Genomic DNA, 13532 nt, shown 5'->3' with positions numbered 1-13532 from the left:
TTCTCATAACATGCCTCAGATCATATTGCCCCTCTTTCCTGATCATTGTCAGAACCATTGTGTCTGACACCAATCAGTCAGAAAACTGTGTACTTACCTGGTTACATTTAAAAGGGTCGGACTTCCAATGCACCACCCAGAAAGTGTCGCTCAGCATAGGAATCCATGTAGAGATCAGCAAAGAGGATCACCACAGTAGGCATGCTTCCTTTTTGTACCAATAGCTGCTGTATGGTTAGTTTAAATGTTCAGTTTTAACGTGAGTGAGTGAGTGATAGGTAAGTGAGATGGGGGCTAGGTTAGGTGTGTGTGGTAGGTGGGTGAGATTGGTTATCGGTTGAGGTGGGTAGGTGGGTAAGTGGATGAGGTGGGCAGGTGGAAAAATGGGTCGGGTGAGTAAGTGGGTAAGCAGGTGATGTGGGTAAATGGTGAATTGGGTAAGTGGGTCATCGGGTAGGGGGTGGTTGGATTGGGTCAGGTCGGGGGAGCTAATTCGATCGGGAGGGTAATCAGGTGGTCGACTGGGTAGTTAGGTCAGGCCGGGACTTGTTTGAGTTGGGGGCTAGTCGGGGGGGCAGTCAGAGGGTAATCACAGGGTCGGGGGGTGGGGTGCGTGATTGGGCAGGTTTTGTAGCTATCTACATGTTAGACAGGTTTTATTCCATCTAACATTTCCTATTCAGGTAAGTACCGTAAATCTCTGTCAAATCTCCGACGTCGTTGGCAGAGGGGAGCGGGATAATTGTCAATGCGAAGTTGAAGCCTCTCATGGAAATTCCCATGTAGGTCAGCAAGTCAAAGCTTCCACAGGATCTTGAGGAGCATCTCAGGCCACCATCCAATCTCCAAAAGTCTGGAGACTAGAGGATTTAGCCTAACATCTCTATGTTTTTGGCGAATTTCATAATCATTAAGATGAGAGATTGTAATATTGCAAAATGTAGCACTTTCCCATTAGAGGCATATATGGAGCTGAATTTTCCAGTGGGTGCCAAGATCCTGACGTTGAAATGCTATGCAGGACTAAAAACTACACATAGCCTCAGCATATCCGTTGGAGCAACATTACATGAGGCAGCCGCCTAATTGGCCATCTGCATGTTCAGTGCTAGGGGTCTCAACTATCTGCAATATATGTGAATGCCTTGGATGAACGGACTGACTGGATTGTAATCAAATTTGCAGATGCTGAGAAGCTAGGCAGGAAAGCAAGTTGTGAGGAGGATACAAAGTCTTCTAAGGGATAAGAGGTAAATTATGTAAGTGGGCAAAAAATTGACAAAAGAACATTAATGTGGAAAAGTGGTAGTTTGTTCATGGGCTTCACGGTAGCACAGTGGTTAGCACTGTTGTTTCACAGCACCAGGGTCCCAGATTTCCTGCTTGGGTCACTGTCTGTGCAGAATCTGCATGTTCTCCCCGTGTCTGCGTGGGTTTCCTCCGGGTGCTCTGGTTTCCTCCCACAAGTCCCAAAAGACGTGCTGTTAGACATTCTGAATTCTCCCTCAGTGTACCCGAACAGGTGCCAGAGTGTGGTGACGAGGGACTTTTCACAGTAACTTAATTGCAGTGTTAATGTAAGCCTACTTGTGGCACTAATAAAGATTGTCATTACTTTGACAGGAAGAACAGCAAAATAGAACATTATTTAAATGGAGAAACTGCAGAATTCTTCAGTACAGAGGGATTTGGGTGTCCTATCACAAATCATAAAAAGTCAGCATGCAGGTATAGCAAGTAATTTGGAAGACAAAAGGCATTTTGGTCTTTATTGAAAGGGGGATGGAGTTTTAAAAATAGGACGTCGTTTTACAAATGTACATTATTAAGACTACACCCACGGTATTAAGTATAGTCCTTGGTCTTACTTATTTCTTGGTCTTACCTAAGGAGGGATGGGAATTTGAAGAAGTTCAGAGAAGATTAATTTGGCTGCTTACTGAGATGAGGGGTTTGTCTTATGAGGAAAGCTTGAGCAAGTTGAGATTAGAAGAATGAGAGGTGACCAGATTGAAACACATAAGATTCTGAGAGGGCTTGACAGGATGAATGCTGAGAAGATGTTTCTTCCCGTGGAGGAATCCAGAATTAGTGGGCAGATTTCAAAAGCAAGGGATCTCATATTTAAGACAGACATGAGGAGAAATTTCTTCCCTCAGAGGGTTATGTGCGTTTAGAATTCTCTTTCCCAGCGAGTTGCGGAGACTGGATCAATGAATATATTCAAGTGAGTTGGACAGATTTGTAATTTACAAGTCAAGTGTTTTAGGAGGAGGGGTGTGGGGGGTGGGGGGGGGGGGGGGTGGGGGGGGTGGGGGGGGGGGGGAAAACAGAAAAATGGAGCGAAGGCCACAATCAGATCACATGGTCTTATTGATCACATGGTCTTATTGAATGACAGACAGGCTTGAGGGGGCCGAATGGCCTAATCCTGCTCCTATTTCTTATGTTTTCCAATACTTTACAAAAACATTTGATTTCACTCACAAACTGCTGCCCCACTGGTGCCAGGGTCCCGGGTTTGATCCCGGCCTTGGGTGACTGTCTGTGTGGAGTTTGCACGTTCTGCTCGTGTGTGTGTGGGTTCCTCTGGGTGCTCCGGTTTCCTCCCACAGTCCAAAGATGTGCAGGTTAAGTGGATTGGCCATGCTAAATTGCCTCTTAGTGTCCAAAGGTTAGGTGGGGATATGGGATAGGGCAGGGAGTGGGCCTAGGTGAGCTGCTCTTTCCGAGGGTCAGTGCAGACTCGATGGGCCAAATGGCCTACTACTTCACTGCAGGGATTCTATGATTCAATGCAGTGTTTCCTGCATAAACCAGTCTTTCATTATGTCATGGTCCTGTTGTTATTTTAAGATTTTTTAAAAGTTATTGTTCCTTGCAGATAATGTAAAATTTAATATTGAAACACACAATAACTGTAAGAGCTAACATTATAGCTCAAACTCTTAGTCCTGCCTTTTCTCAGACAATGGTGAAAAATTACTATTGCTGATATTTCCGTACGGAGTCTTAATGTATTTGTATGGATTCCATTGTCCACTGTTTATTTGCAACATCAACCCATTAAACATTAATTAATACCAATATCACCGTTTGCAATTAATAAAATCACTCAAAACAGAAATTAGTGTTCAATAGTAAGATGTTGAGAACTAGAAGATTTGTGACCTGACAAATCATTCGATTTGATCATATTGGTTTGTGCAAATTGGTTTGTTGACGCTCAACACTATTTTCAATTTTTGCTCAACAGCTCCTGAAGACGTTGCATTCGTTTTGGGGTAAGATTCACAGTTACGGATCATTATTTTCTGATGCAGCAAGGCATGTCACAAGACAGGGCTTGACCGATTTTTTCTTATTGAGTAGGGATATCAAGGGATTCGGAGTTGAGGTGTTGATCACCGGAGGAGCTAATCAAATGGCAGAGCAGCTTTGAGGGGCCCAGTGGCGTACCATTGTTTCAATGCTACTAAATTCTGGGAGAGAGAGAGCATGATCCTGCCTGATATCCTTCACATACACATCGTTCACCATGTGTTACTGGGTGATGATCAAAGATTGGAGTCCTTGTCTGTATTTACCATTCCTACCCCTTCCAAGCACATGCACTGTGGTCAGCTATCACACTCCCAACACCACCTCAGGCTGAGACCTGCCAACTAATAAGAATCAAGCTTAGGCCCTGCATGATGCAGGGTGCAGTATAAAATAGCAGTGTATTTCGCCTGTTGGGCATCCAGGGAACTCTAATCCCTCATTTCTATTTCAAGAAATATAATTTGCTTCTCTCTGCTGTCCCTCAACTGAAAGGCTGCGAAGGAAATGACTTTCTCCCACCTCTTCCACTCTCAGTCAGACATTATAAAGTGCACAACAGTGGCCCAGGACCAACTCTCCCTCCCTCTTTATGGAGAAGTGTCTGGTCCATGTTTCTTACCATCAAAAAGCTCTTGTGCGGACGCCAAGTTCTAACAACTAACAACTGCCACGTGCGATGTAATGCAAAGAAACTTAAGCAAGAACTCCAGCACAATATACTTCAAACATGTGTGTGTGGGTGTGCGTCTGTATGTATTTGTTATGTGTGCATGTGTGTTCATTTTAAACTGAATCTTGGCAGAGAACTCGATTTATATCTTTGGCTTTAAGCCAGGATCAAACAGCCTTGCTAACTGAAGCAAGAAAAAGCAATTAATTCATAACTTTAATAATCATTATTTTCCTGAGGAAAAATATAAATTATAAGCAGAGTATTAAAAAGATTGAATCGATTTGACATTTGTCTTCATGGCGAAGATACATTAATTTGGTCAGAACGGCCTTTACCCTTACTATAGGCATTGTTATTCCTTATTGTGCAGAATCATACATGAAGTATTGTGCAGCTTATCACCAAGGGTGAAAGGATTTGAAGAGAAGACAAGATAAATCAAGAAGTAATGATTAAGTGACATCAAACTTGGATTTGAAAAGAATAATTTAAAGCAGGATTGTGTGAGATGAGTCCTAATTTCATAGGGTGAGGGAATATGTACAATACTTACTTGAATGGATTCAGGCTTTATAAATAATTAAAAGCTATTGAGGGTTGTGTTCGCTAAGAAGAAACTGCACTTTTTGGAGGCCCATTTAACAGAGAAGATTGGGGGGTTCTGTTTATAATGCATATTAAAGCCCTCTTGTGGTGGTGTCTGTGCACACCACCCTGATGCATGTGTAGTTCTACGACCAAATGAGCTTTATGTTGATCTTATTAGTTGTATACAATATTGTTAATATTTAAAAGGATTTAACATCCAGGAACTTCTCTACATGGCATGAAAGATCTGGAAACACACAGGTCTGATCCTCCATTTATGCTGCATTAATCGTTTGTAGGCACAAAGTTCACCTCAGAAGTCCTGGGTTAAAAAAATTAAAAGAACAATCAGTCAGGACTCCTGCTTCCAATTTGTACCCAGTGTGGATGTGCTGAATGACAGATAGGGCAGAAACGGGCTCTGCTGTGGTGTTCCATTGACCAAGTAGCCACTAGCTGGAAGGACATGGGGAGCTGTTGCATAGCAACACCATCACCTCCGGGTACCCCTCCATGTTACACACCATCTTGCCTTGGGCATATATCGCCCTTCCTTCATTGTGGCTTGGTCAAAATCCTAGAACTCCATACCCTTCTTTTAATTCATTCATGGAATGTGGGCATTGCTGCCAAGGCCAGCATTTGTTGCCCATCTCTAATTGCCCTTAAGAAGGTGGTGGTCTTAGGGAGGGAATTGCAGGATTTTAACCCAGTGACCAAAACAACACCGTTGGGAAAGGTTCACCACACAGGCTACAGCGGTTCAACAGCGCAGCTCACCACTACCTTCTCAAGGGCCGTTAGGGACGGGCAACAAATGCCCACATGCTGTGAATAGTAAACAATCATGCCTTTCTGAGGAGTGGGGGGGGGGGGGGGGGGGGGGGGGGTGGGGGAATTTGGGGAAACAACCACTATTATTTACTCCATGAATTAGCTGCAATATTAAGTTGGAATATTTCAATTTAATGCACATTGGTACTTAGTAAGTTAGTGAGCAACACCTAGTGGCAGAAAATAGGTTGTTCAGTGTTTTATTTCAACAGATCAGCACAGCAATTAAGGGAGGTGCACTGGATTAAATGCTGTTCACTGTCAAGGCAGTAAATATTGATATGCAGAGTGTTCCAGTAAGAAAAGCAATGCAGTATTGTCCAAGTGTACTTGTCCAGTCACCGAGCACTTGTTACCTCACACGAAGCGCAGTGATATCACCAGGAGTTATCAGACTGACTGAAGGATATTAATACATGGGTGTGATTTGAAATAGATCTCATGAAATGAATATTTCGGGCAACAACCTGGTGTTCGTCAGGATGTATTTCCCTTTGCATACACTGATGGCTTTAAACCTGTCCATCTATTAACTCTTGTTATTTATCTAGTTTTCCGCACAATGCATAAACACCAATCAGACATTCCGTGTGCATATCAAATGCATGGCATGCGATACACGCACTCCACATCGAATATATTGCACACATGCATATCAACTATTTCCGTAAGTGTGTGTGTGTGTCATGCACTGGTACAAAAGCTGGCGATATATTTGAACGTCATACCGCCCCTAGATTCATATACCAGTTGCTATTCACGTGTTTCATAAAACATTTACAAATCTAAGTGTTAAGTACAAGCAGTGACAGCGAGCTGGTGATTTATACTGCACCAGGCGCATATATAATGATCCTTCCAGCCAGCCCCCCACTAACAGCATCAAGCTGTGCGCATCACACCCACTCCAGGGTAAACGCTTTGTTACAGCCAGGGTCGCGGCTCCCTTTTCTCTAAAGCCAGGAGTTACAGTTAAAAATCTGCTCGGATCCGGACTGGGGGGGGGGGGGTACTGAAGTCAAAGGAAGACCTGAAACCCCTTCACCCCCCCCCAGAGGCAGTGAGTATGATGGACAGAGCTCCAGTCCTCTGTGCGCTTAGTTTACGACCTGACTGTAAAAGAGAGCTGGATTGTTGACCATTCTCTCCGGAGCACCATTCCCAGCCCAGCTCCACTCTGTGACCTCTCAAGGCGAGGCCCTTTATCCGGTGTTTCTTGTCCCCACCCCCCTCACAAAAAAAGAAACATTCCAGCAAACTGTTTGCAGAAGGTTGCCCCTGATGTGTAGCACTGAAATCGCCATGTATGAAGGCAAGTCCAGGGCAGCGCTTATGTGGCGCACGGATAAGAAACGGAATCCGCCATTTCCAACCGGCAAGACACATTTTACTGGGTTCAAAAGGCGGTGAGTGTGCCGCTGGTGCTGAGCAAAGTGTTGTAAAATGGCAAGGGCGCAACAACCTGTGACAACAGGAAAGTACTTCAAGCGGACTGGAAAGCCAGTCAATTCTCTGGATGTGTGTTTCTGACCACGGGGGGGGGGGGGGGGGGGGGGGGGGGGGGAGCGAGAGAGAGAAAGGGTTGCAAATGAAATGAATGCCCTACATGTTTACAATCTGCATGGATGTGCTGATTCCAAAAAAACACACGCCGCCACACAGAAACAGAAACACACACACACAGTGACATTGCGAATTTCAGCTTGAACAGATCTGCAAATCCCGCGTCAATCGCAGCCTCTGGGAAGTGCTGGAGCTCGCCAGAACGAGAGCCAGCATCTTACACTGGAGAGTGTCATTCTCCCGGCAACCAACAACTCCCAGACATATCCCTGCCCAAATGAGACGAAATCGCACATGATCCGCTCATAACCCGAGAATGAACAGCTTTTCACCTCCCCCCCCCCCCCCCCAACCCACACACACAGACACACACACACACAGACATGCTCCCCGCAATTGTTACATTGTTGGGGTTGAAAGCAATGTCACTCTTGGCAGCCTTTTCTCCTCTCGCTCCCCTCCAGAATTAGAAACCTACAGAAAGTGCCTTCAGTGATGTGAAATAAAGTTGGGGATGGGGGGACGGGGGGGTGTTTAAACACGAGAAACAAGTTGGACCCAGATCTTCTGCTCCAGTTCAAAATTCGATTCAGCTTTCACCGGTACTGTTGAAGAAAAGGGGACTGGGGGGGGGGGGGGGGGGGGGGGGGGATGTTTGACACAACTAGAATCGAGGGTTGCAAAATTATTGCAGCAAAAACACAGATGATCGCAGTGCAGTTTCGGAATCTAAGACATTGCATTTCCCACTCATCCTGAATGAAAAGCAAGTCGTGTTGTTGGTGTCGGTTTCATTTGACTCCCAGCAAAAGGGGACGGGGATTCGGTGCAAGAGTGGAATAGGCATAACGATTAAAGGATTACACAAATGAGACCCTGAAAGTCACCAACATAACTGAGTACTGTACCACAAGCCAGTGGCATTAACCCGTTCTTGTCGACTCGATCTTTAGTAGGGGGAAGAAAGAAAAGCAAACTGGCTCCAGGCAATGGGAGACTTACCAGAGGCACGAGATTCACTGCCGATTAACGATTGCCACCACAATATCAAAGTAGTTGCTGCAGCATTAATCCAACAATCGCCATAATTGACCCACACGGCTCGGAGTATGTTAATGCCCCAGGACAATCCGCGTGCCTTCTTCTCTCTTCTCTCGCGCGTTGATCTTTTTCACAGCATTGGTCCTGGGTGGAAAGTTTGTATTTTTCCCCACCTAAAAAATCATCGGATATCCAATAGAATTTCCTGCTTTCAAATCAGAAACTCGAAGAGGGTGGGGTGGGGAGGGAACACAGAAGAATTCCTACAATAACTACAGGGACAGAGCAAGCTATCTGGCTTGTTTAATGTCCTGTTCCATAGCTCAGACGATGAAGGAGAGAGAGAGAGAGATGGGAGGAAGGACAGGCACTCAATCTCTTCTCTCACTTGTTACTGAGCTGTGGTCAGTGAGGTGAATTGGGAGGCTCTCTCCCTCTCCTCGTGTGAGTGAGTGTGTGTGTGTGTGTGTGGATCCATTGATCCAAAGGAGGTGTAGTAAGGAGAGTTCAAATCCAGGAGCCGGGAACCTCCCTGGAACGGAGCGAATGAATAAGAAGCCCCAATCTCTCCGAGGCTGTCAGTCAGCAGGAGACGATTCCCACCACTGAGCGGTGGGTGCCCGCTCCGGGGCGAAATGGGGAAAGCAAATTCTCAATTACCCTTATTCTTTCAGACATAGACGTTGAAGAAAGCTCTCCCCGAGTCAGTCCCGATTCATTGAGGGTTTTGAACGATGGGATGAAAGAATCTCCATCAGTTTGGTACCAGTATTTTTGGATGGAATACTTTTCACACCAGAATGTTCCCCTATTCATCGAGATTATTTATCCGGAGGCACCGTCTACATTCCCCGTGGACGTCGATAACTTTGCCTTTCTGTTTCAACATTTTATTTTTCTTGCCCCTCCCCTCCCCAAACCAGACTTAAGGGAATCACTAATATTTACTTACATTTTTAATCATTCACATTTCATTGACATTCGCGTCTGCTTCGGGCATTTCATTCGCTTTTGCTGCTTTGGGACTTGGGGTGTTGGGGAGCTGGATGGATGAAGGGCTGAATATGGAGCACATACTGATTGTACCATCAATGCTGAGGCCGGATGTTTGAGGCAATGTCCATTGCAGTCTTTTGGAAAAGGCTGAGTTTAAGATCCACACCGCTGGGGGCAGTACCAACTGCAGAATTGTTTCGACTTACAAAGTTACGGGGGGAGGGGGATAGAATTTAAATAATTTACAACTCCGGTGTTTTTATTTTTTAATCACTTGTGCCCAACTAAAATGAAATGAAAATCACTCATTGTCACAAGTAGGCTTCAAATGAAGTCACTGTGAAATCTCCTAGTTGCCACATTCCGGCACCTGTTCGGGGAACCCTGGCTGCTGGCCTGCCTTGGTCTGCTTTAAAAGCCAGCTATTTAACCCTGTGCTAAACCAGCCCTTCTAAAAATGAGGATTGAGTCAAAGACATGAACAAAACTTATTTTTTTAAAAACAATCGTCTACCTTTCCAACTTGTTCAGGTATCAGCTATATTTCTCCTGTTGCACCACTCGAGGAGAACATTAACCCTCAACACAATTTGAGGTTTAAATTACGACTTGGTGCTTCAGGGGAGGGACTGGTTTCTGAAGCCCTTCGATCAATGCCTAACGCATAGCCTCCCCTGGCCCGGTGAGCAAAGACTGTAAAGATACAGTGTTGAGACCAGGGTTGAGGGGGAGTGTAGTTTTCTGTGGATGATGATCGAAATGTTTGGCCTTGTGCATCTATCGTAATCTACACTTGCAGTAGTACTGCCTCCAGATACAGAGTTTCCAATAAGGGTGCCGGACAATTTCCAAGGCATGCTGCCTCACAGCAACAGAGACCCGGGTTTTAATTCCAGCCTTGCGTGACTGTTGTGGAGTTTGCACATTCTCCTCGTGTCCTGCATGGCCTTCCTCCATGTGCTCCAGTTTCCTCCCACAGTCCAGGTTAGTGTGCAGGTTAGTGGATTGGCAATGCTAAATTGCCCTTAATGTCCAAAGATGTGCAGGTTAGTGGATTGGCCGTGCTAAATTGTCCTTAGGGGGGGTTATGGTGTAGGGTGCTCAGAGGATTAGTGCAGCCTCAATGGGCCAAATAGCCTCCTTCTGCACTGTCGGGATTCTATGACCTGTCCCTGAGGTTGAGGCCAAATTGTCTTACCTCCACCAATTGGCCTGGAATTGCCTCCGTCAAAGGGATATTGGAAGGAAAGTGCATTGCCTTCACCCTGTAATTATCTGCTGCCGAAAAAGAGCAGAAGATCCTATCAATAGTTATCTGTGTGTACGTTGTGCTCTGTCTGAGGCTGTGTAGCACATCCTGTAGTATAGCTTCATACCTTTCCCCAAGGAAGATGCCAGAGCTGACCCACACCTCTGCAGGACAGCAGATTAGTTGGTGAACTTGAAACAGATGCAAGCCTGCGTACCACACTGTACCTTAACATTCCCCACAACAGAGACGACGACCTCAGGAGCTTTTAATTGGTTGGAAAGTGCTTTGGGATGGATTGAGTTTGTGAAAGCCGTTATATGGATGTTTTTTCATTTTTTTCTTACTGTACTTAGCATGAATACTTAACCTGCTATTAACCTAAAAGAAAGCACTGCCTGGGAGGCTCGATGAGGCCAGGAAACCTCACAATTTTTAAAAATACTTGGAAGAGCATTTGACATGTCATAACCTTCAAGGCTATGGGCCAAGTGCTGGGAAGTAAATTTGAGTAGCTCGGTTTTTTTTTCTCGGTGCAGGCTTGATGGGCCAAAGGGCCTCGTCTAAACTGTATGATTCTATGAAGCACGTGACTCAGGCTGGGGAGGATCTGCCTGGGGTGGAATTCTCCACCTTAGACCAGTCTTCATCGTGTATTCTTAGCAGGACAGTGGTATCCATCAGCCATTGGGTTATGAAGAGGGTAAAAGGAGATAGCAAATTTCCTCCAGGTGCTCCGGTTTCACCCCCAGTCCAAAGATGTGATTTAGGTGGATTGGGCCAAGCTAAATATCCTCTTAGTGTCCAAAGCTGCGCATGGTTGGGTGGATTGCCATGATCAATGCATGGGGGTTGCAGGGATAGGGAGGGGGAATGCTCCTAGATGAAGTGCTCTTTTGGAGATGTCAATGCAGAATCGATGGGCTGAATGGCCCGTTCTGCACTAGAGGCATTCTATGGATTCTATGGATAAATTCTGGTTGCCCAATTGTGATCCAGCCCTCCTGTGTAAATGTTGGATGAGGATGAGATCAGGATTCTGCCGTCCAAACTCTTGACTTGCATATCAAGAATGTTCACCTATGCAAGATACACGGGTTTGCTCCTGAAATTTATCTCCAGTTGGAGGATAGAAAAGAGGAGAAAACATTGGAAGAATTGTTTTGAACAATTACTGGTGTTAACCTGCTATGCGCCAACCAAATAATTTATTAAACATTCATGATCTATCCTTGCAAATAAAAATATTCTTTCAATATTGATGAGTAAAGGGGCTTAAATTTTAAATATTAAAGAATGAATTGCACATTATTGAATTTTCCATTAGTCTTCTGACAAGTGACAACTGTGAGCCTTTTTAGGGTGCTGTCGGTGGATAGTTTATGTGATTTATAGTTTTTTTAAACTATTGACAAACAAGGTGGAAATTCCAAGTTCTATACAATACAGTCAGACAGATACCACCATGGTCCAGGAATTGAAATTCCAGTTTCAGTAATGACGATCTTGAAACTATTGGATTGTGGTTAAAACTCAAATTTTAAGGGGGGAAATGTCTGGTCAGAGAGTCATGGAGTTTTACAACACAAAAAGAGGCCACTTGGCCCATCGGCCCATCATGTCTGGCGCCGGCACCTATCAAGCACCTATCTATTCTAATCCCATTTTCTAGCACTTGGTCATTGCCTTGTGTGTTATGGATTGTTTCAGCTGCTCATCAAAAATACTTCTTAAATGTTATTAACTTCTTAAATGTTTATTAGCCTCGGCTAATATACATTCTTAACCATGTTATCTACCTATCCTGCTGCCTCCCCGGGATCTATGAACAGGCACCCCAAGGTCTTCTGTACTTCCACACCGCGTACTTCCTAACGACCTATCATTCATTTATATTGGTGGTATCTGTCTGTATTGTAAAGAACTTGGAATTTCCACCTTGTTTGTATATTCCGTTGCTTTGTTAATCCCTCCAAGATGCCTCACACTTTTCAGAGTTAAATTATATTTGCCACTGTTCTGCCCATCTGACCAGCCCATCCATATAATTTTGTAATACAAAGAACAAAGAAAGGTACAGATCAGGAATAGGCCCTTCAGCCCTCCAACCTGTGCCGACCATGTTGCCCATCTAACCTAAAACCTTCTAAACGTCTGGGGTCCATATCGCTTAATTCCCATTCTATTGGTGTATTTTTCAAGACCCCCCTTAAACGTCACTATCGTCCCTGCTTCCACCGCCTCCTCCGGCAGCAGGTTCCTGGCACCAACGACCCTCTCATGTTTAAAAAGACATCTCCTCTAAACTTTGCCACTCACACCTTAAACTATGCCCCCTAGTAATTGACCTCTTCCACCCTGGGAAAAAGTCTCTGACTCACATAATTTTGTAGACATCTATCAGGTCGCCCCTCAACCTCCGTCGTTCCCAGTGAGAAACAAACCGAGTTTATTCAACCGCTCCTCATAGCTAATGCCCTCCATACCAGGCAACACCCTGGTAAATCCCTTCTGCACCCTCTGTAAAGCCTCCACATCCTTCTGGTAGTGTGGTGACCAGAATTGTACACAATATTCCAAGTGGGGCCTAACTAAGGTTCTGTACAACTGCAGCATGACTTTCCAATTTTTATACTCAACCAATTCCACAGTAAATCTCTTATTTTTCCCTAAGCGTGTCCTTAACTCCAATCACAAAAGACTGTCCCTCAGTGTATCTGTCTAAAATTTTCTATTAAGTATACCAGCCATCCGTGCATTCTCTAAGTGCAACTACCAATTTAGTGGCAATTAGTGCCAAATTAGAGAGAGTTTACGGCTGCAAACTCGTGTGCACTGGGGACTGGATTAAGAATGTCCAGACTGATATTCATAATGTATCCTTGGAGGTAGCAAATACAGGAGCCATTCTGCCCTTCAGCTCAGATTCATTTCAAAAGCAGCTCCAGTGCGGAAAGGACAGCATGCACTGCACAACCCCCCATGGCAGCATTAATGCACAGCACAGGGTCCAGTGAGCACAGCCAAATGTGGGCACTCCAGGATTCGGGAGTGTGGGAGCATTGAGGCAGCGATGGCAGTATTGGGTCAGGTTGGCCCTGTGAAGTAGCGGGGGGGGGGGTGGGGAATCAGATCAGGCCTGAGGTGGAGGTGTTCGGCTCAGGCGTGCAAGGCGGGGTCAGGATGCGTTCGCCCTGGGAGAGGGGAGGGGGCGTTCGGGTCAGCTCAGGGGAAATTATGGGGAGTCGGGGAGGTGGGAAATAC

At 45.2% G+C, this 13532-nt stretch overlaps 1 protein-coding gene across 1 annotated transcript in view; it reads right to left on the bottom strand.

Annotated features, from left to right (window-relative positions):
- The window catches only part of dcc (DCC netrin 1 receptor), a 1518136-nt gene that overhangs the window by 1402342 nt on the left and 102262 nt on the right, over window positions 1–13532 (bottom strand). The window contains exon 3 of the mRNA XM_038792949.1: window positions 7985–8148. Coding sequence (XP_038648877.1) covers window positions 7985–8148 — 164 coding nt within the window. The remainder of the gene's footprint in view (window positions 1–7984; window positions 8149–13532) is intronic.

The sequence above is a fragment of the Scyliorhinus canicula genome, chromosome 3 (assembly GCF_902713615.1).
Source record: "Scyliorhinus canicula chromosome 3, sScyCan1.1, whole genome shotgun sequence".
Lineage (NCBI taxonomy): Eukaryota > Metazoa > Chordata > Chondrichthyes > Carcharhiniformes > Scyliorhinidae > Scyliorhinus > Scyliorhinus canicula.
The sequence above is the reverse complement of the archived record's forward strand: the minus strand, read 5'-3'. Positions and strand labels throughout refer to the sequence as shown.